Source organism: Gasterosteus aculeatus, chromosome 16 (genome assembly GCF_964276395.1).
Source record: "Gasterosteus aculeatus chromosome 16, fGasAcu3.hap1.1, whole genome shotgun sequence".
Classification (NCBI taxonomy): Eukaryota; Metazoa; Chordata; class Actinopteri; order Perciformes; family Gasterosteidae; genus Gasterosteus; species Gasterosteus aculeatus.
The window spans coordinates 14,174,583-14,197,431 of NC_135704.1; the positions used below are offsets into that span (position 1 = coordinate 14,174,583).

Sequence of the window (22,849 nt, forward strand, 5' to 3'; positions counted from 1 at the left end):
TGTGTGTGTGTGTGTGTGTGTGTGTGTGTGTGTGTGTGCGCGCGCGTACACTTCAGGTGAGTTTGGCGAGGTGTGCAGCGGCCGCCTGAGAACACCGGGGAAGAAGGAGATCGCCGTGGCAATAAAGACACTGAAGGGCGGATACGTAGAGCGCCAAAGGCGGGACTTCCTGCGCGAGGCGTCAATCATGGGCCAGTTTGACCACCCCAACATAATCAGGCTGGAGGGCGTCGTCACTAAAAGTAAGTCGGATTATGGGGAAACGTTCAGGTACACTTGGTAACTGTGCACATTCACTGCCAATCTCCTGCAAGCTGCTGATGAAACCAAGCAAATATGACCTCTCATTTGGGTCAGACTCTTTTTTTAAATCTTCACTTCAGTTAAAATGTTGGGTCCGAATGTGATTCTAAGCACGAGAAACCAAATAGTTGCACTTTCCACAACCGATTCCTCTAGAAGCCAAACAAAATATAACAAGAGCATTTTTAATTGCTATGTATTTATCCATCACAGTGTTAACCGCAGTCTGACGGATGAATTCATGTCTGTTTGTCTGTCAAGTCACTGTGTGATTTTCTCTGTATTTACAAGATAAAGTGGTCTGTGTTGTTTACATGCAAAGTTTTGTGTCGCTTTGAGTGTGCGTTATCCCCTGCACGTATTCACAGTGCTGGTGTGTGCGTGCGTTTATCTTGTGTGCGAGTGCATTTTCATGTGCAGGAATACGCTTTAGCTACGAAAAGTGTCCGTGTGTGTGGACTTGTTAACGAGCTCTGTTTTACTGGGCGCCCCCTGCCCAACATATGGTTGTTTTTACAGGGTTTGTATAAACTGAGACACTGCTGTGAATATAAATATGCACAGACACACACACACACACACACACACACACACACACACAGCCCAAACCCTCCCCTCCCACGAACAGAGGACACATCTCGGCTCTGACCCCCGCTGACAAGGATTCAGCCGAGAGGGGTCTTCAAAGGCCGATGCTGCCACTACAGCGTCGGAGCAGCTGATTACTGATGTTTTGCATGAATTGATTTAAACTGTAGTTTTTATAGTTGATCATCATCCGAAGCCAAAAGTCCTCCCACGCAACACTGAGAGGATTTCTCTGGTTAGACATGTGATTATAAAAGCAAAACATTTTGAGTGACTGAGGCCGGGAAGGGTTTTAGAGGTCAGAGGTCAACAGCGGCTACTGGCTTCACAGAAAAGGCGTTCAAAAGGTCTTTATTTTTGAATGGAAGCATTTTCACAGTCACATTTTTGCATCTGGCATTAATTGTGTTCTTTTTCTTTCTGTTGTTACTTACTTACTTCTTACCAACAACATCACAAACCCTTGAACTCATAATTTATTTCTTGTGCTTATTCCTGAGAAACTTTAAAGTAAAACAAAGTTCAGGCTCTGCTTCTTACAAATCATTTATTTCTCAACTAGTAAACAAAACCTCAACTGAAAAATAAAAAAGCCCTGGACTTTCACTTCACTGGTCATGAGTTTGTTACAGTTACACTTAAATATTACTTGAGATGAACTAAATCAAATTACTTTCAGTAGATTAATGTGAGGTGACGGTATGGCTGTATTTTATTTCACCATTGTTTTTTATATGAGCCGTCGGGGCGCCACACACAAAGTAAAAAGCATGAAATATATTCCGTAAAATCGCTTCAATCTAAAATAAGATAAATAACCAGTTTATCGTAATTTCTTCCATCTGCATTTTATAAGAGAGGAAGTTCAGAGCAAACCATTTCCAATCGTGCCTGCAAACACAGACACGCACAATCCAATACACACTAAATCATGCAATCAAAAGCCATTTGTGCTTGGCAGCTGGGGTATCACATATAGAGACGCATTATTCCTATCGCTCGTCTGTCTGCCCGCCTCTATCGTTGCCTTCCTCTCACTTTCTCCATTGTTCACTCCCCACATCTGCTGTTGTTCTTCAGAGACTAATTATGGAGTGTATTGTGCTGTGACGGACTGCTATACCTGCTCCAAAATAACAGGTGACACATTTGACTCTGGTAAACAGGTGCGTTTGTTTTTGTTGAGGCGCTGCACTACATAAGTATATATTGTTTCCAGGCCCCGCTAATTAGCTCGGGAGAGCCAAGCTTGATCAAATCATTTGCTGCCTGTCCCTTCTGGATTGGTGTCGGAGGAAAGTATCTGCAAATTTAAGGGTACGAGGATACAATTTTGTGGTTTAAGAAAAAGAAAGCAACATCATGTGCCTGTTTGGTCTGAAGAATGTCTTCTCATCCATCCATGCATCCATCCATGTACCCACGAGCCTTCTTTTCTCTGGTGACGGCACTGTGGGGTTACGAGCAACATTCCCATGTTGATGCTGGATTCAGCTTTGATCACTTTTAAGAAAAAACTAATTCAAGCTGCTTAAAGGTGAATGTCACACAGTCGATAAGTTTTACGTTTTTGCTCCTTACCTGCAAATACCCAAACCAAACACTTTGTCGCCTAAATCCAACCAACCGTTTACAACCTAAACCAACATGCATTGCACATTTCTGCAACTGCAAATCAAGGCTGCTAAAACTTTCCTGAAACTTATTTGATCCTGAAACATCCACATTGAGTACATCTGTACTCAATGTGGATGTGACATTATATATATATATATATATATATATATATATATATATATATATATGCATTTTCAAACATTAAAAATCTTGAATGCAACTAATCAAATAAATATTTATTATAGTCCTAGTTCTTCTGAAGCTGGTATAAGAATTTACCACCACTAACACTGTGTGTCTGTCACAGCTATTACACATCTCTGCTTCGACATTAAGACATTTTGAGTAAGACCTTTCACTGTGTGATTTTTCACATTCCCACGTGAGGAAAAGAGCTGTCTTGAACCCGGAGTGCGGCACCGCGGTTTCTCTTCACTTTGACTTTCTCTTTCGAGCAGCTCAGAATGTTTCACAGCTCGCCGGCGGCACACAGGTCGGGACATCTGCCTCTCAGCTGTGAACCGGTCAATCAGCAACACCGCAGGGAAAGTCTGTGGGGGAACAATAACATTTGGAGGGAGGCAGTTTAGACCTGTTTCTGAACCAACGCTTCATGTCATGCATGAAGTGAATACGGTGAATAGATCCTGTTTAAAGGGTCGGGAGGGCTTTATGAATAGAGCGTCTGGACTCAATGTTTCAATCAACCTCTGACTGCCTGGGTGATTTCCCAGCCCTCTTTTTGTCTCAGACTGGCAGGTACACACACACACGCACACACGCACGCACACAGTATGATTTTGTCAGTGTTTACCGGAGTAAATATGGACCAATATGCCACTAATGAAGATTATCGTGTGCTTCATCAGGGGATCATTTGGGGCCATCGTCCCTTGACTAATAGTTTGATGGCCTTTGTTAATAAATGATCATGCTGTCCAGTTTTTCTTCCCTGTTGCCATTTGATATCTGTATGCACAAGTTTAGGTGTCAATAACATTTTGGCAATAACAACAAATAACACTTTGTTAAAAATGATTGCAGTTAATTTGCAGTGTAATCTATTCGTGGTCCAAATGAAATGAAATAGTTTTTCAACACAATAAAGAATATTAACCTTCATATTTACTTTTAGAAATATAATTACTAATATTACTATTAGAAAATCTAATCACAGACAAAGTGCCAGTCACTAGTTTATTGGGCCAATGGAAGTGGCTCGGGGATGAAGTCATTTTGTCCTCCCCGGTACACTCTCAAAACAAATCCATAACAGCAAATAAAAATAAAAAACCTTGTACAAATAATCCGCTTGTTGTGTTTGTGTTTGCAGGCCGGCCTGTGATGATTGTGGTGGAGTACGTGGAAAACGGATCACTGGACTCATTTCTGAGGGTGAGACTGTTTTCGTCTGCTTTCAGCCTCGGGTTGGAGAAAAATACATATGACAAAAAAAAGCTCATATAAATATAGCTTTAAAAAAAAAAAAGAGAAAACCATCACAATAGTTCTGAAGGTCTTTGTGTCTCAGTCTGTTAAATCAAAACTACCTTCTGTGTTTTTGCCGCTGGGGGGGGGTGGCGAGATTACCCTCCATAAATTAAGGTTATTGCTCACAGCTGCACAAGCACAGTAGAATATTTGTGAAAACTAAGAAAATCATTCATTTTGTCTCAAGAAGCTGGAATGGGAACACTTTGTTCTACCAATAAAGTGCCAGGATCATTCTAAACAAACCATTTGTGCTCCTTTACGAAACCAAGTATTTCAAAAGCGAATGCTATTATGCTCCACACACAACATCATGTTTCTGTCGGTGCCACAACCTCCTGATCTCTTTTTATCAATGCTGGCTTTTCTTTGCTCACTGTTCTCGTCACCCTGCTCTCCCTTATCAGCAACATGACGGCCACTTCACCGTCATCCAGCTGGTCGGCATGCTGCGTGGCATCGCCTCGGGCATGAAGTACCTGTCCGACATGGGCTACGTGCACCGAGACCTGGCGGCTCGGAACATCCTGGTCAACAGCAACCTGGTGTGCAAAGTGTCCGACTTCGGCCTGTCCCGAGTGCTGGAGGACGACCCGGAGGCCGCCTACACCACCACGGTACGCATCCGATACGGTGCACCATTGGCCCTTAACGGCTTGACTAAATGGAAACCGTCAACCCGGAGGGATGGAGGCGTTTCATTTTTGCTACGTAGCGTTCGTTTTCAACCCCGAGAAGAATGCAGTTCCGTGGGACGTACTGGAGTTTTGTGTTATGGGGAATGAAAAGGTCAGATGTCACGTAGGATTTTACATCAGTTCACACATTAGTGTCATATTGTCTGAAAGCCAATTTCTCCTCTTAGAAATGAGCTGAAACACTTCAGGGGGTTGGAAGGCAATCATAGTATTTTCATTTCCTCCTTTTCTCAGCAGCAAGTTTTGCCTTTTTTTTTCTCCTTGAACCCCATTAAAAGAAGAGTCTTGAACTCTGAATCAGTAGAGATCGAATAAATTGCAAATCAATTTACCGAGTCGTACCGAGAGGTTACGAGAGCTACTCTGTGTCTCCTTCTCTGTGTTTGCACCACAACACACAAAACCGGTTCACTTTAATTCTGTGCCTACTCTTCTTCCACACACAAGGTCGTTGCGTAAAGGAGATGCTGTAAAATGGGGCGGTACCGAGCTCTACTTTATGTGATTTACCAGATTCAATCGCCCCCCCCACGAGTGTTCACTGTGTCTGTGTGTGAACAGGGAGGTAAGATCCCCATCCGATGGACCGCTCCAGAGGCCATCTCATACAGGAAGTTCTCCTCGGCCAGCGACGCCTGGAGTTATGGCATCGTCATGTGGGAAGTGATGTCATACGGGGAGCGGCCATACTGGGAAATGTCCAATCAGGATGTGAGTATTACTGGCAGCCATAAGAACGGCTGTTTACTTGTGTTTGTGACACATGAGAAGCTGGAAAATGTTCTTTAGCATTACAGATCTGAATTTTAAACGTTGTCCGCCCTCAATGGTAGCTACAAACCAGTGACACAGCTGCATGAACATGCTGGTGTATGCCTTCATGAACCATTCCTTTAAGGGGATTCCTCTGAGGCGTCTCAGGGATCATTCCCGTGGATGGAAGAGACTTGTCAGTGCTGCTTCCACAAATATTCTCGTCACAAGCCCGGCTCTCTAACCTCTAGCACCACAGCGTCCCTCAATCTTGACTCCTGGATTCAAGCCTTGCTCCGTCGAGTAAATTCTGAGTTTATTTTCCATTATGTCGGTTGAAATTGCTGCCCTTTAACCGGCTCCCTGACTTTTTCCTAACATGAAAAGCTTACCCCTGAGAGACAGGAGGGGAGGAACAGCTACGCTGGTGAGATTCACCAAAAAGGATAAAACGAAAGCTGAGCGAGAGGGAAAGGAAGAGAGCGTTGAAGGTCAGAGGGTCAGAGGACTTTGGGCTGATGGAGGGGGGAGTTTAAAGCTGTGGGTTCAGTGCGGCAACCCGCTGATCCCCGGGCCGCGTTCATGGATTGGAGGGGCCACGGCGGAAGCGGCTCCATCCCTCTCTCCGCTGAGTGTGAAAGCTCCGCCGTAATCCCTTCAACCCCTCACACACAGGCCCGTACGCATCGCCGCAGACACACAGACACACACACACATCCACTGAGGTCCCGGGGGTTTGGGGCGGATTGTTTGGTTGTCTGGGAATTGCTTAGATGTGCTTTCCAAAGCAAAAGGCCAGCCGAGCCGCAAAACCAGCCAAACACTATCTGTTCCTGGTCAGCCACTTACCGCGGCTCCCCGCCAAGATACGCGGATCTCTACTTTCCCGTAGACGCACCGATACGACATGGAGATCAGTAACACACGCTATCAGATTCGATGAAGAAGGGGTTTATGTTTGTGTGCCGTAGGTGTTTTGGGATTGTCAGTGCAGATTAACGTCCGGGCACGTGGCTGAAAGTTTAAGTTCAAACTCGTCTGGGAATTAAACATACAAGGAGGCAGAGGAGGTTACGGGAAGTGGTAGAAGCTTACACACAACGTTAAGGATACCTGAAGGATCAAGTAGGTAATCTGCCTCTTTGGCTGAAGGCTTACAGCTGGACAGGCAAAGGTCCCCGAGGATGGATTTTTGAAAGATAAGATATTTAAAGAGTAGTTTTTCTATCATTTTTGTAGGTTGACTTATTGGCACCACACATCCATAAGCAAATCCGTACAATGCCAAACAACGCTCCATATAATTTAGAAGATGAAACGTCTTTGTCTGGTCTGCTGCAGTCTGCAAGATCAAATACGAATCACAATCTCAAGTCTCCATCTAAAGCTCCCATGCACCGAATAGATGAATCTTCCAAGTTGATTAAATTCTAACACAGCAGCCCTTTTTCTCCACATTTAGACCTCATCTTTCTTCGCATTCAACTGTCTCTCCAGGTGATTCTCTCAATTGAAGAAGGATACCGGCTGCCTGCGCCGATGGGATGCCCTGTGGCCCTGCACCAGCTGATGCTGCACTGCTGGCAGAAGGAGAGGAGTCATCGGCCCAAATTCACTGATGTTGTTTCCTTCTTCGATAAACTGATCCGTAACCCCAGCAGCCTGTTGCCGCTGGTAGAGGACATTCAGAGGTACGCTATTGAATAGTGCTTTAAGAAAAAATAAATGCCTCGCAAGTTCATTTCAGCGGAGGTGACCACATTTTTCAAGCATAACAGAGTTATTTGAGTTGCATTGAAGGGGGAGCTGTGATAGGTCATCTCTTCTGAAGCCGGGCAAAGGTACGGTGACTCGCCTGGTAAAGGAGGCCTGTGAAAAGCTCTCACTACTGACGCATTAACGTATAAACCAAGTGTGTGTCAGTCTGAGAACTGTAAACCAACGAGGTCGGTAGTCCACCTCTTGAGATGCTCTAAAATACCAGCAGGACCTGACATCATCATCCGCTCTTCTTGTTTGTTTGTTTTTTTGTATCAGTCTTCCCGAATCTCCGGGGGAGGAGATGGACTACCCAATGTTCATATCCATCGGCGACTGGCTGGACGCCATTAAGATGAGTCAATACAAGAGCAATTTCATGGCAGCTGGCTACAACACATTGGATTCTGTTGCAAGGATGAGTATCGAGTGAGTAGCACAAAATACGGCTATTATTGAATCGCCTGAAACCAAATAGGACCGTCTTTGTTGTAGGAGTTGGGCTTCAGAGGGACCATGTTCAGTCTACTTATTACGAGGAATACTATTGAAACTGTGCATGTATTTTGTGATTCTTTGAGGGAGCTTTCAAAGTGTGCCAAATTTACACGCTAATAATTCCATCAATCATTTATAAAAACATGTTTGCTCCCCTTTTTTTGATTGGTTGATTGAGCCCCTGTGGTTGGATACACAAAGTGGTCTGACAGAGACTGAAAGGGGATGTGATTTAAATGATTTTGTCCATCCTCACTCACGCCGACATATGACCGAGGGGGCCGCAGATGAAACTCACACTGCCTCCACCAAACAAAAAGTACCCACAAGTAAGACCTAAAGCGTGCGCGTGCGTTTCTCTGCCTCCCCTCTCGGCCCTAGAGATGTGAGGCGTATAGGGGTGGAGCTGATCGGCCACCAGAGGCGGATCTCCAGCAGCGTGCAGACCCTCCGCCTTCAGCTGCTGCACGAACAGGAGAAGGGCTTCCATGTATGAGGGCGCCCCGTGACACGACCTGGGATGGACGGATGGATGGACCAGAGGGAAGTGAAGTCTAGACCACTGGACAGACGCTCCACGGCCGGTGCCTGAGTCTCAGCCCCCCTCGTACAGGAGGTCACCGGACGGACCACCACTCCGCAGACTGACCCCCTGGTCTCCCTCACGTCCAGCAGTAACAGACGCTGTACACCCAACACCCAGTGTGACTGGCTCTGCCAGACTGTCGCGGCCCGATGGACTTCAAAGACTGGCCCCGGCCTTCTCTTAGGGGAATGTAATGCCTTGTTGCAGCAGCAGTCATTTGTGTGGAGCAACAATATCTAGATGTAGATTTTCAAACATAATCTACTAAATCTTTACTTTTTTCAATTTTCCTTTTGTTGCTCCAAGTTATGTGCTCATTTAGCTGCTATTGGTTGTGCAAACAAAAAGTATTTGGAAAACGTATTCTCGATATCTTTTATTTTGGAGTTTGGTCATTTATATATCATGATTGGTATAATTTGCATTGCTTTAGTTTAACCAGAGCATCTGGTGTGCTAATACTTGAAGAAAGAAGTGAGAAGCAAGTGACAGAGAATTCTTGAATGTTTAAAAGTGTATAGACAATTAATCAATAATTATTATCATAACCTAATATCTATATATGTGCAGTCCTGTATGTGAAAGCCCTAGTAAATCTGGTTCTTATTCAAGATGTTTTATTTATTGAAGATTTTTATCCAAATCAGCAATACAGTATTATGCAGTCACCTCGGTATCTCAGAGAGAAATGAAGAATTGTGCAATGGCAGAACTGTTGTTGACTTGTTGTAAACATGAGGGTTCACCCCCCACCATCCACCTTTATCGTCACATGCTGAACTCGTGGAACTGGATCTGTTGCCTTCAGATGAACAACCATACAAGTCCATTCCGACGGTTATCAGCGACCAGCGTGCTCACAGTCGTGTGATAAGCCTGATACGTTTTTCTGATTGTGTTACACGTTGCCTGAAAGTACACAATCTCCACCGTCTTAACATATGAATGTTCACGGAGCTTAGACAGGAGGTGTTCGAAACCGTCTGGAAACGTACCACGGGCTTATATGGTTCTTCAGAACAAGCCGAAGTGCTTTCATTTACATTCATGTTTGCTTTTTTTTTTAATTCCGCTTGCACACGTGCACTAATTCAGTGCACTTCTGGGAGTCAACTACTCCAGTATGTTCTTATGTTGCATAAAGGTTGTGGCGTTAGTGGCATTACGGCAAATCGGTGTACATAGACGTAGTGGGAAGTGCAAAACGTTGGATCTGCAGTAGGTGAGTAGTCGAGTTGTGAAACGTTTAACATTAAAATGGGAAAAGTTCCTCATTGGTTTAGTCAGTGGTGAATAGGCAGTGCTGCAGGACATAGTTAGCTAGTTGAGTTTGGGAATAGCAGAAGTAGCCACAAGCCGGTGGATGGAAAGAGGCGGTACACACAAACAGCAGCATCACAACTGTGTCATTCTAACAGCAACACACACACACACACACAGAATGCCTTACAGTCTGTTAACCATAAGAGACAAACACTTTAGAGCGGTTCTTACGTTTCAGTGCCGTTACCGGACCTAGCCAACAGTTTGAGTTGTACTTACTCCATATTCAAGAGGGGGGGGGGGGGGGGGTCGCTTGAGGATTAATGTCGAAGGCAAACAGGATCCAGAGATCCGTTATGCATCGAGGCCTGCAGCAATAGGAAGAAACACACACACACACACACACACACACACAGATTAGCACGCACGCGCTCACTTTCACCACCCCCTCTACAGAGTACGGAGAATATCAGATGCTGTTTGTTTAGCATGTTCTACTGCTGAGCAATGTTAGAACGTTCTTTTGTACAAAGTACAAGTATACTTATAATTCTTGTATTTTATTTTTTTATAATTTCCAAAGAGATGTTGTAGATCTTGCACACTGTAAGAGGCGGTTACAGCGAATATTTATTTGCAAATAAAGATAAACAGTTCTGGTGGTTGACTGCTCATTTCATTTTGTTGCCGTTTTTAACAAAAAACACGGTGAACAGCATTGATTTAAAGGAATAGATCATCATGTTTTTGATGTTGTGAAATGAAGGAGCGAGCTATTACAGAGTTAGCCGCATTTATTTTTGTGAATCGTTTTTACACCACGTCTTGGTTGCTTCCATGAAGTCGTGCACAGACCTTATCACCATGAGATGGAGCTGTCGGACCACTGGACCACTGACCAGCTCCAGAACCGACAAATTGAATTCCCACAAGCATTATGGAAAAGATAAATAATACCCTAAATAAATGGGATATGTTTTCTTCTCAGAGTTTGCTTCATTCCTTCCTCGTATAACCTCCATTACGATTGAATGAGGAACGAGACAAACAGGTTAAATTAAGCCCGAGTTGGACTGGTAAATCAAACGCAGCAGGATGGAGGGCCTGGAAAGCTCCACGCTCCACCATCAGGTCACCTGGTGATCCAAAGAGCTTAATTCGACTTAATAGGATTACCTACAAGCTGGGATGCCCGGGCGGGGACACTCAGCTTGGGACACTATTCACTGCAGGTACCGGGAACAGGCTAAACGCGGCAGTGTTCATCCCTATTGTTGGTTCAAATATCACTATATTTAATCTACTGTACTCAGACTCTCTATGGGGTGATGCGTTAAAAAAAATGCAAACGGTTTAGCATCCGTCGAGTCTGATGGGGCTGCTGGATAAACTGTCGGGCTGGCTCGGCCTCCGGAAGAAAGAGGTCAACGTTCTGTGTTTGGGACTCGACAACAGCGGGAAAACTACCATCATCAACCAACTCAAACCCTCCTCTGTAAGTACACGAAGCTGGCACTTGACGTGAGAGTGAACTGTACCTGCTGTAGTCTAACATGTGGGTGGACAAGCGTTTTATCCGTGAAAAAACTAAATTGTAATAAATACATATTTATACGGCCTGTCAAAATCTCCTTTATTTGACTGCAGTCGTTCACTGATCGCTTGTTTTCAGCATTTGAATCATTTAGGCCCATTGTCACCCGAATGGAAACATGTTAGTCAGGTAAATTCCATATCGTACTTTCCTTATAATATTTTCTTGTTGACATACTTTTGCCGTTACTTGTCTGTTTTTGTGTTTGTGTGCGCTGGTCGAATGCAGACACCGGCACAGGAAATAGTCCCGACCATCGGCTTCAACATCGAAAAGTTCAAGAGTTCAAGGTAGAGTTTTACACACAGTCGTGCATATTTATTATTCAGGTACAGACACGCATTTTAATATAATGGCTAATGTAACAATCAAGTACGATCGTAACTTCTCTCTCTGTCTCTGCAGCCTGTCTTTTACAGTCTTTGATATGTCCGGGCAGAGCAGGTACAGAAACCTGTGGGAGCATTACTACAAGTACGAGACACAAGACGCCGTCACTCATCCAATATTAAAAAACGCTACCGTCCCGAGACTCCGAGACACGTCTAACTTCTTCTCCTCTCCTCAGAGAAAGTCACGCCATCATCTTTGTCATTGACAGCGGTGACAAACTGAGAATGGTCGTTGCCAAAGAGGAACTGGATACTCTTCTCAACCACGAAGGTGCGTAATCTGTCGCCAGAGTGTTTTTACTCCTCTCGCGTGTGAATGAAGACACATTTTGTATACTGTTTCTACTGAAAATCATGATTGACATTTACTGTCTGAGGCCTCCATAAACTGTTGCCATTCGTACTTCACGGTCCAGCATTACACAAGTAAAACACTATGGAGAAGTCCTTGAGTTCACTGGTTGTCACTTTGGATTGAAACCTGCTAGTTTTAGTCTTCCATCAAGCACCTGGTCTAACGTGTTACAACCTAACAACGTTTTACGTATAAAGATGCGTGTGTGTCAAACAATAAGTGGTCGGCTGTTACTCATTATCATGTCAATTAAAATATTTATAACCCAGATATCCGCAGCAAAAAGATGCCTGTATTGTTCTTCGCTAACAAGATGGATCTACGGGATGCCGTGTCTTCTGTCAAGGTGTCCCAGATGTTGTCTTTGGAGAACATCAAAGACAAACCCTGGCACATCTGGTAAAATATCTGTTCTTTTCTTAACAGGCTCGCGCACTTAGTTCATTGTCTGTTCTGACTCACACAGTGAACGTAGAGCACACTAACACTGGTCTGAGGTAATGTTGGATTAAATATGCTACACTTAGCCAGGCTTTGTTCCTTCTCCATCCACAACATTTTGTGCTTCTGGAGTTAAGCTCAGCAGTCTGAAAGTCTGAAACGGAGACATTAAAAGTGACCATATTTACTCACTCCAATATCTGCTTGTTTGTCCTTTTCCACCGGATCGGGTTAACCATTACCAGCAGGCGCAGCAACATGCAGTTATTTAAAAGCCTGGTTAGTTTATATACACGTGTTTACCATCCTGTTTACTCATTAGACAGATGGAAGGCCCGTGGATTAAGAGCAGGACAGCTTTAAACAGCCGGGATCCAAGAGAAGTCATAAGAAAGTGAACACGTGCCAGGAGGAGATTAACTTCTCGACATCTCCGTGTGTTTCTTTTAGTGCGAGCAATGCTATCAAAGGAGAGGGCCTGCAGGAAGGGCTGGACTGGCTACAAGGTAAAGTCTCTTCAGTAACTTAAATTAAAGCACCTAACTGGGCCACAGGAAATAAAAGGCTGTGTGGAATTGGCTGAGATTGAAATGTCAATGTGTCAAGTGCTGTCTGCATTAAGACGTGTCTTCTTTCACACCCATAGAACAAATTTCACAGTAAGTACCATCGTGTAAAGTCACTGTGGTGGTAGATTGTATCTCAGTATTTCTCTGCATGGGATTTAATTCAAAGGACTATTACCCAAACAATAAGTGTTTGTGACCAAAAAACAAGTTTAATATTGGAATGAGCCAACGAGAGAAATAAATCCCATCCTAATGTGCATGTATATGTACTGTATCTGTGCTGTAGCTTTAGTTATTTGTGAGCTCCACTTTGAGCACTTTCCACGTTTACATTTCCAATTCCGTCACATTTGTATAATTTTTTCTCCTGCCAGATCATATCAAAACAATGAACAAGTGAACGATTGAAATGCCTGTGAGCGTTGGCGCGATGTGGACGTGGTACCCGGATCAAACTCACCACACTTGATGTTGTAGGCCTTAAACGTCCACGTCAAGTAGTCTAGTGCTTCCTGTGCATGTTGTTTTTAAACAACAAAATCCTTCTAATATTGTAATTGGTGTATGACTACTCTGTAATATATATAAATATGTAATATTTAAAGTGCCCAATCATCGTTAGTTACATATGTTAAAAACCATTATTGATCCTTAATGTTGCTTCTGGATAAAGCAACATTCCAACATTTGTATTTTCATTCCGTGATCTACTGAACTTTTTTAATGCTGTCAGTGCTGAATGTTGTGCTAGTGGAGGGCAATAAAAGCTGGTTTTATAAGCTGAGTTTGTGCTACATTTATTTTTTTAAAGAAAATCCTAATAAACTCAAAACAAATTGTAATTGAAAATACCAATTTAATAACTTATACAAAACCAATTATTATATCACAACTATATGTACAACAAGGTTCAATGTGAATAAATAATAAATATCAATAAATATTTAGAAATATAAAATGTGTATAAATAACCCAATTGTTTACAGAATACAGTTAACTAATCAAATTCATCCTCGGATCCCTCCAAACTTTGAATACCACGGCAACCCCCATGTTCAAGTCTTACAGAACTGTAAAAGCCCCTCACTTTCTCTTTTGTTCACATCTGCAGTTAACCCCTTCATTATTGACGCTGGTTTCTCCCCCGACTCTTCCTCTCTGTGTCCCTCTGTCCTATTTGAGGAACATGTGGAGGAATTTAGTGTGGAAGCGAGCGCTGGAGTCCAGGAGGAAGCACAATGTCTGGAAAGTCTCCCCGTCCTCAAGAGGGTTCCCTGAAAACACACAATGATGATTAATCACTGTTTATATTGATTTTAATGTGAACCAGAGTCACTCTGATCTTGAGCAAATAGACCCATTCAAAACACAATGAGGAAGTTCTCTGGTGCTGAAACTGTCCTCACAGGCGCTTGAAACAGGTGTATGGTATGTTCTTAATATGTTCACATTAAGAGTTCAATTATGTAATGGGCACAATACTCCAGCATAAAATTGGTGGAAAAGAACAAAGTACACGCAAAATGCAAAAAGTATTTTTGATTGAAAGAGGAAAAATAAGGAGTTCCCAGTAAATTCCTACCGCCTCAGCGGTCACACACATGCACAGCCACCCATCAACACACAGCATTTCTTCAAGAAACATTTTTTTTTTTTTCAAAATGTGCGTTAACTAACACACAAAAAGTTTTAAAATGTTAATTTGCATCGCAGGAAGCTGCTCCACCTCACCTGTCACTGACAACTCAAAGACCTCCCTGGTGACCTCTGAAAACATGCTCTCCAGTTGCTGGATGAAGCAGAACCTTTCGGGAGCCGTGCTGAAGACCTTACAGATCTGCTGCACCATTTTCACCGCCCACGTCATGTGATAGCCGTCCTTCTCACACACCTGAGGACGTGGTGGTGCGAAACAGAAGGTTGAACCGACATGCCTTTTCACAGCACAAATTATGTGGAAGCAGATAATCGTAACAGGATAACTAAGTACATTCAGCACAATGGACAGCACAAGTGACCGTAATACCCCACAGACGACGGAGAGGTACTTGAGGACTGTTTTATTTTGTCTTGACTGTGTCTCTGCCCTTGTGCATGCTGGGTCAGGCTGTCGCCCCATGACGATACAGTGGAAAAAGCAGACAATGCACCCTTGTCCCTGAATCTATGTGTAATGTGATATTAATCAACCGCACAATTACGTCGTAGTTCAACTGCATCATATCAGAGATAGCTTGGAATGCTGGACTAAACTCGATTCTAAGTTTAAAGACTTTACCGCAGGCAACCAAAAGCCAATTTCCTCGACCTAATAAGAAAACAACCAGTATTCTCACCAGTATGATGTACACGATCAGTCTGGAGACTTCGAGAAGTCGCCCGTTGACGGCCTTGCTGGCTAGGACGGTGTAGCAGAGACTGCTGCCGCACAGCACCAGCAGACGAGCCACGTTCTCCACATGCCACGGCCGAGGAATGACTGCAGACGAGGAGGAGGAGAATCTCTCATCACATGGGTCGGTCGGTGACACTGTCTTTTTTTCTGTCATGAAAGATTATGAGCATACCGATGAGCTCCTCTAAGATTGCCAGCAGGGAATTGGCGCTATTGCCTTTGACTTCTAGTTTGCCGAACAGCAGGAGGACGGCCCTGGCCATGTCCCACAGAGAGCTGTGAGGTAGCCCCCTCTCCACCAGATCCTGCCAGCCGAAGGTTTCTGCGTGGAGGAGATCACCGTAACCACCGTGTCCTGCTACACCACATAAGTATGGGAGGAGAAAACGGGCAACAAGCCAGGATTCCGGTCTGATCCCGTTTTCAGAGTGACAGTGAAGCCAAACAAACGCGCACCACGGTTACCCTCAGGCATCAGAGGTCCATAGAGGACGAACAGCAAGTTGGCCTGGCTGACCATGGGCCAAGGCTTCAGCAGCTGCATCAGCCAGAAATGACAATCTGGCTGGTTCAGCCATGGGTCCAACAGAACATGGCGGCAGAATAGACGGAGCTGCAGCTTTTGGTACCACCTGACACCTGAAGGAAGACCAAGGAATAAAGAAACGTGTTTTAGGATCATGTCATGTAAGACTTTCACGAGGCTCAAGGGGAAAAGGCCCAGAGTCAGTTCAAAAGTTACTCCCCCTTCAAACTTTTACGACACACACTGCGACGACACCAGTTTTCACCTGGATTGTTTGAGTTGTTTACTTATGATGGTTTGAAAGAGCTAATGATCACATGAAACAATTCACACAGTAATAGTAGTAGAAAAAACACATACCAGGTTTTCCAGTGACAACTGCCTCGGTTTTTTGCAGCAGGTTTGTGAGGTCACTAAGGAAGTTGAACACTCTGTGGCACTCCAGCTCGTCCCAACCTGCGATCAGTGTCTGTCAAGTATTCAACAAACGACACCTTCAAATTTTCAGTGCCGGAAAAAAGAGTAACGTGATCCGGCCAAATTATTTTCAGGCACTTGGGACGCGATACAAAAGTGAAACTTTATAAGAAGGTTGCGATTTTTCCCACATACATAATATTCCGTGTTGGGTTTATTCTCCCATAGCTGTTTGTGTTTCAGCATCCGAACTAATAACAAGCCAGCTTCAGTTTATTACAACTGTTTTATAACTGTTAATCTTTATATGAGGCCTCCACCTGGAGGAAGACTCCGTAGCTGGAGAAGCCAATGCAGTCGGGTGTGAAACAGTGCTCCAACAGGAAGCAGGGAATCTGAAACAGATCAGTGGGACACTTTTATTCATTCGGCCTTATTATTATCCCTGGTTATGATCAATAGATATCAAAATAATAAAATGTATGGTTTGAGCTACAACATTGCAATTTAGGCATGGGCAGCATTCTAAAGTCAGTGAGGCCAATTAAACTATGGAATCTCACTGGCTGGTCCTTTCCTACTCTTACCTGTGAAAACTGGCTAAAGATAAACTTTAACCTGTCCTTCGTTGGTAGCAACAAGGTGCATCTCTTGAACAACACACCTGGAAATTAAACACAAAGCATATTATCAAATTAAATATAGACCTTGATCTTTCCTCTTCCTTAACACGACCGTCAAGTACGATCAACTGGTCGTCAATAATACATTTGTACACCACGTACAGCGTGGAGAGGAGCTATACAAAATACATCTTCAGCTAAATATGCACAGCCACATACCCAGGTCTCTGTAGTGTTCAATAGTGGACTTCTGTTGAAGGCACGTGGAGCGATGAAAGCTTTGAATGATTGTTTTATTCTTCCAGGCCAGGCTTGAGATGTAGTCCAAAATGAATTGATTGATTTCCTTGGACACCATGCTGAACACACTGCTCTCCAGCACTAATGAAACATAATATTTAACATTTATTTTTAGTTTTTTGTATCTATTACAATGTGTGTCTGCTTTGTACTGTATTATGGATCCCTCTGGGTCTGAAATAAATACATTATATACTTCAAAAAAATATATATATATATACATAGAAAAAAAAATATATAGAAAACATCTCAAAATCAGGCCTAAGAGTACAGGCAGAATTGAATAGATTAATCTTTGGCACAGACATTAGTGATGACAAGCAGAGCAAAGCCCCAGAGCAGAATATGTGGTAGTTTCATTCATTTCAGATACAAAAACGGGACTGAATTCAGCAAATGACATGATACGCGGTCTGAATGAACTCTGACACGTCGTTACAGTGATGTTACGGGTCCACCTACCGGACAGGTTGTCCAGGATCATGTAGAACACCTCTGACGGGAGCCGGTGGAAGAAGCTGCCGCTCGGCAGACCCGCCCGCTGGCTGCGGGTCACCATGGTCCGGGTCACCGTGGTCCGGGTCGGACGCGGCCGACGTCGGGTCCTCTTGTGGGACTGGTGTGTCAGCGTGTACTTCCCAACATTTCTGGAGGATCTCCTCACCATGACGTGCACCGCAGGGTAGACTGCGTTAGACAAGACAAGGCACGGTGGACTCGGAAGTTAAAATGAAAATCTCAAGCTAACCTCGCGTTAGCTAAAAAGACATCTCAATGCTAATGCTAACTCTGTATAGGTAGTTAGCACATGAATATAATATAGCGGTTCCATTAACATTTAATGTGACGTGGACGTTTAAAAAAAGGGAATAAAAGTCAAATTTGATATATCCTTACCAGTACTATTCCTTCTGTGGACGTCGACAGCAAACGTCACCTGCGATGGCGAGTCACCTGCGTGCTAGCTAGCTAGCTAGCGCCGCTGAGGAATGAGGACGTTTCTCCCGCGTTCGGCCTTTAAATTGAGTCCCCACGAGTAACGTTTACGAAAGAAAGGCCTCGAGCACTGCGTTCACCGAGAAGCTCCTCGCGTGTAAATTAGTGATAACGTGGATCTAGGTGGCACAAATGTCAACCTCTTAACATAGATTAGTAACTTATTGTTGTGTGCAGTCATATTTAAGAAGCTGTGCTTGTTTCCTCCATACACTGCCTTTTATTAGCAGAATTATTTTGTGCAAGTTGATTCAAGTTGATTAAAGTATTTTTTTTTTTTTTCTTTACTCCATAGCCAATTATCATACAAGCCTTATACTGCATCCATGCAGGTTTCATCAATTGATGATATTTGGGCTGAATAATTATGAATTTCTCTCACTGGGATGGGAAAAACTAGTCTGTGGTCATCTGCTATAATGACCAACACCTTTGTGGCAGGGCATTTAAAGTCATGCTACCATCTTTTAAGAATGTTGGCTACATCGACCCACGTACAAAAGGTGTGTGCTGTATGAAAAATAGTCTGTCTTTTCAGGCTTATGAAGACGTGAACACACAAAAAAAGACAAAGTCCCGTATTACACACTGTTATAGTTGTGTGTTATACCCTCCAGCGCTGTGCACAACAGACCGGCTATGCTCAGCTGCTAATCACGGGATTATTCTGCTTAACTAAGACTATTAAGTGTTCCACATTCAAATGGCGTCTCCCACAGGCAGACCTTGGAGAGGATCATCCCTTCTCTGCAGAGCTCTCACAGAGAGCTGAATAGGAGGTGAGGGTACCAGGGGAGGAGCACGGAGTGGGTGGGGGTGTGTGGGGGGGGGAGAGAAGAGCTGCAAAGCAAGAAGATGGACCTCGGAGGCACCCGGAGATAACTGTGCTGCTTCGGCTTGCAGATCAGTATGTACCACGCACGCAATCCACCTTGCAAGTGTTGCTTTTAATGCTTTAATGATTGAAGCCTAATTGTAGTTGATGTGTATTCATGTTGCTTAAAAGTGAATGCACCGATTAAGTCATTGCACTTTTTTAGAAAATTCTTCCTGTTATCTGTTCAACAGATGTGGAGCTGCATAGAGCTCAATACTTATTGAGGCAAAAACAGCACAACCAGTGTGGACAATATCTCTTCTGTCTCTTCTCTGCTTGGAAACAGCGCTCTGCCCCCCGGGTCCGAGCGTTTATCTGAGCAACAAGCCATCGCCGGGACTGTCTCATGCCATCTTCTAACGCGATGCTCCTGATGCTGACGGCGATAAAGACGACGATGATATCCAACGCTGACCAGTGACAACCCTGCAGCACAGCCACAAATATCCCTTGACTTGTGAGGCAGCAGTGGAGACAGAAAGGAGCTGGTCGGTGTGTAAATCTGTGCCGATGGCCTATTTCTTTGGAGGTGCACCATCTAGACACCTGTAACCATGGAGCTGTAGTCCTTTTGGTGACCTTGTTGGTGAGTATCCAAAGGTGCAGTGCTTTTAGTCAACGGTGAAATGTGGAAAGGTATATGAATATCCCTTTTGTTTTGCTCTCGGGTGGGAAGGATTTGCGGGTAAAACAAACATAAACTGGTTTCCACAGCCTTGTCTTTGTTGCTATTGTTCATCAGTTGTGTCTTCAGTGTAGTCAATCATTAAGTGAACACAAGGAAGCGTGTATCTATAGTTTAAAGAGGCCCCGACAGTGCCTGGTCTGACAGTGAACAACAATCAGCCTTTGTTTTCTGAGGAAGTTAAACAATGTATGAGCGCGGTTTACTTTTCTCTGTTTGGACATTTAAATTTGTTGTGTTTCATTCTTGCGAGGGAAACAGCACATTTTGTATTGAAGTGGGAATTGCTCCTCAGGTCATTTTATTACATTTTCATTTGCATAGTCATTGTTTAAACATCTTCCACTCATTACTCAGCTTTTTTTCTTCGCTGCTGAAAAGAATGGTTGAAGGAACAGTAAATGCTTAACTACTAATCCGTTTCCTACCCGTAGTTGAAGTTGTGCAATTTGTGTTATCATGTGTGAATTTATGAATGTAGTACCGGGTCAAGAGATGAAATTGGATATAATAGGAGTTGATCACTTATGACCAATCACTACCACCCCTTTATTGTCACAGTTTGGGCCTCAAAGCCCTGTCATCCAGACACTAAATACCCTCCAGAGCTGTGAAAAATGCCCAAAGTTAGTGGTTTATAAGAGTCCTCTCAGCTTGGGTGGTTCCTGTAAATGTTTAATTTCCTCCCCTCTCTCTCTCTTCCTCTCGGAGGGGTGGCGGGGAGCTTAACAAATAAACGGCTGTGGTTTGCCCTCCGGAGGAGAGCGTTGAACGGGTGAAGCTGAACAGCGCTCTCATTAGTTACAGATGCAGTCACCTGCCACTCACCAGAGACCGATGCCAGGGACTTTCCACAGCTATTTCTGCCCGCACCTCGGAGAAACTTGAGGAATGGCTCAGACTCTGTGACTGGATGTAAGCTCTGTGGGATTCACTTTACAGCTGGGCACCATGCAGATAACGGGAGGAGCGCTCCCTCCTCTTCCGTCGAGTTTTTTTTTATGTGGCGAGATGTTGTTTTTCTGCTTGATGATTTTCCCCTTTCGCTCATGTTATCTGTGGATCCAATCGGTATTTACGGGCCTCATCGGCGGCATTTAGAGACATTCGATTGCTCTCATAAATGTCTCCCACGTGCTCGTCGCCTGTGACTTAAAAGTGTGACTTTGTGCTTTGCAGTTTGAACATCTGTCCCCGTGAGCCCATCATGGCCAGCACGGCGGTTCAACTCCTCGGCTTCTTCTTGGGCCTGTTGGGGTTCATAGGTACCGTGGTTGCAACCCTGCTCCCCTACTGGCGCAGCACAGCCTACGTGGGCTCCAACATCATCACAACCACCGCCTACATGAAAGGCCTGTGGATGGAGTGTGTGTGGCACAGCACCGGCATTTACCAATGTGAGGTGTACAGATCTCTACTGGCGCTGCCGCGCGACCTGCAGGTACGACGCGGTCCCCAAAGGAAAGGCTTTTTTGCCAAAGCTCCATGAAAACAGTGATAATCCGAAAAAGGTTTTCGAGCAAAAATGCTCAACATTGCTCAAATCATTTTAACTATTAGTCAGAGAAAGATATTCAGCAGATAATTGGGTAATGAGCATAATTATCTGGTTCATCTTTTAGTTAGTTGCTGCCCCAATAATTACTGATCTACAGCTGGGTGGATTGGTACCAACCCTACCGGCTAACATCCGAATCACTTTGACTCCCCGTGTTGAAGACGCTCGTCTTTCCTCTCCCCCCTGCAGGCTGCCCGGGCGCTCATGGTGCTCTCCTGCGTGACCTCGGTCCTGGCGTCTCTGGTGTCTGTGATGGGGATGAAGTGTACCCGCTGCGCCCGTGACCCCTTGGTCAAGTCGTCGCTGGTGCTCAGCGGTGGGATCGGATTCCTCTGTGCCGGCGTGCTCTGCCTGGTCACCGTGTCCTGGACCACCAACGATGTCATCTTGGATTTCTACGACCCCTTCCTTCCCAGCGGGATGAAGTACGAGATCGGCCTGGCCGTGTACCTCGGCTACGCCTCGGCCTGCGTCAGTCTGGGCGGAGGGATGGCGCTGTGCTGGAGCAGCAGCAGCAGCAGCAGTAGCAGCAGGTCAAGGAGGCGCCGCCACGTGCAGAGGAATCAACCGCTATCACCCCCCCCTGCCTTCAGCCACATATACCCTCCCGCCCCGCCGTACAAGCCCCCCGAGGCCCTGAAGGACAACCGCGCTCCCTCGCTCTGCTCTCTGTCCAGCAACGGCTACAGGCTCAACAACTACGTCTAAGACCACCAGCCGCAAAACCTCTGGGACTGCAGCGAGTGAGAAAAGACACTAAAGGGACCTTTAACGAGTCTTTCTAGGCTGAGCTTATGAGCCTAAACTAACTTACCGTGTGTGGAGAAACACATTTAAGGCTAAGAAGCTATTGTTCTGTCACTTCCTTTAGTAGCTTCCTTTCCAGTAGCGATTTACTTTTTCTAATATTAAGTTCAAATATAATTGTTCTTTTGAAACTAGACGGATGAGGTTTTATGTCAGTATTCAATATTTTCTAGCCTAAAACAATTGCAAGTTCTGATCTAACAATAGAGGAGTACTCAATAAGATACTCTTTGTGTTGTTTTCCATAAGCTGCTACGGTAGATATTCTGTCAACTGTAATGGATTACCTGATGGACCTGGGTTAACGGCATAAGACTCAGGAAACCCTGCTGAGGTTATGAGCACAACAACAACAACAACTTTTCAGGTCCGGGAACATTTGGATTGTAAAGCCGAGGAGAGACACTGGGTGGCGACAAAGGTCTTTTGAGAAGGCAGCCTGAAGCCTTCAGTTAGAACTTCTCTGTTTTCATTCAGTTCTTTTCATACAATGCTGTGCTAATGTCTAGATATCAGCACTTTTTATGAATGGATCTAACTGCGTAATTAAGTCAAAAATGGGAAGAATCATTTTGTGTCTCGCGGTGTATGAATGTGACTCTGGGGCTTTCTAGAATGCTCGCATACCTGTAACACGATGGACGTGTTTGTTAAGAAAGCCTCCAATTAGAGCTGCTCTGTGTCAGACAACCACACAGACGCTCAATTAAAGGACCTGTCACAATTCCAGCAAGTCACTTCTTTTATTGCCAAGCGTCG

At 44.4% G+C, this 22,849-nt stretch overlaps 4 protein-coding genes across 12 annotated transcripts in view; 3 read left to right on the plus strand and 1 right to left on the minus strand.

Moving 5' to 3' along the window:
- The window catches only part of epha6 (eph receptor A6), a 101,565-nt gene extending 91,354 nt beyond the window's left edge, over positions 1-10,211 (plus strand). The window contains exons 11-17 of the mRNA XM_040201635.2: positions 57-242; positions 3,842-3,903; positions 4,407-4,616; positions 5,259-5,408; positions 6,948-7,141; positions 7,488-7,637; positions 8,088-10,211. Of these exons, the coding sequence (XP_040057569.2) occupies positions 57-242; positions 3,842-3,903; positions 4,407-4,616; positions 5,259-5,408; positions 6,948-7,141; positions 7,488-7,637; positions 8,088-8,202 (1,067 nt within the window). The 3' untranslated portion in view covers positions 8,203-10,211. The remainder of the gene's footprint in view (positions 1-56; positions 243-3,841; positions 3,904-4,406; positions 4,617-5,258; positions 5,409-6,947; positions 7,142-7,487; positions 7,638-8,087) is intronic.
- A 513-nt stretch (positions 10,212-10,724) lies between these two features.
- On the plus strand, positions 10,725-13,690 carry LOC120833961 (ADP-ribosylation factor-like protein 6). Of its 4 annotated transcripts, none has more exons than XM_040201644.2 (8): positions 10,730-11,050; positions 11,228-11,278; positions 11,378-11,439; positions 11,555-11,623; positions 11,718-11,812; positions 12,166-12,295; positions 12,788-12,843; positions 13,281-13,690. In XM_040201644.2, the coding sequence occupies exons 1-8, from the start codon at positions 10,928-10,930 to the stop codon at positions 13,304-13,306; spliced, it is 612 nt and encodes a 203-aa protein (XP_040057578.1). In that variant the 5' UTR covers positions 10,730-10,927; the 3' UTR covers positions 13,307-13,690. The 4 variants fall into 4 exon arrangements, with proteins under 4 accessions (XP_077947333.1, XP_040057581.1, XP_040057578.1 ...); XM_078091206.1 differs by having other exon boundaries at positions 10,765-11,050; positions 12,984-13,690; XM_078091207.1 differs by lacking the exon at positions 11,228-11,278 and having other exon boundaries at positions 10,725-11,050; positions 12,984-13,690.
- Positions 13,691-13,742: 52 nt separating this feature from the next.
- On the minus strand, positions 13,743-17,258 carry LOC120833959 (F-box only protein 47; the record flags this gene model as incomplete). Its single annotated transcript, XM_078091419.1, is given in 9 exon segments — positions 13,743-14,180; positions 14,638-14,797; positions 15,243-15,385; positions 15,474-15,653; positions 15,656-15,940; positions 16,188-16,296; positions 16,547-16,639; positions 16,832-16,908; positions 17,087-17,258. Coding segments are annotated over 9 exon segments (1,320 nt in total), but the record flags the coding sequence as incomplete, so codon positions are not given.
- A 586-nt stretch (positions 17,259-17,844) lies between these two features.
- On the plus strand, positions 17,845-22,819 carry LOC120833960 (claudin-14). Of its 6 annotated transcripts, none has more exons than XM_078091202.1 (5): positions 17,845-19,070; positions 19,327-19,626; positions 20,527-20,640; positions 20,905-21,166; positions 21,473-22,819. In XM_078091202.1, the coding sequence occupies exons 4-5, from the start codon at positions 20,933-20,935 to the stop codon at positions 21,989-21,991; spliced, it is 753 nt and encodes a 250-aa protein (XP_077947328.1). In that variant the 5' UTR covers positions 17,845-19,070; positions 19,327-19,626; positions 20,527-20,640; positions 20,905-20,932; the 3' UTR covers positions 21,992-22,819. The 6 variants fall into 6 exon arrangements, with proteins under 6 accessions (XP_077947328.1, XP_040057574.1, XP_040057573.1 ...); XM_040201642.2 differs by having other exon boundaries at positions 18,986-19,070; positions 19,232-19,626; XM_040201640.2 differs by lacking the exon at positions 20,527-20,640 and having other exon boundaries at positions 18,450-19,070.
- Positions 22,820-22,849: the final 30 nt, after the last annotated feature.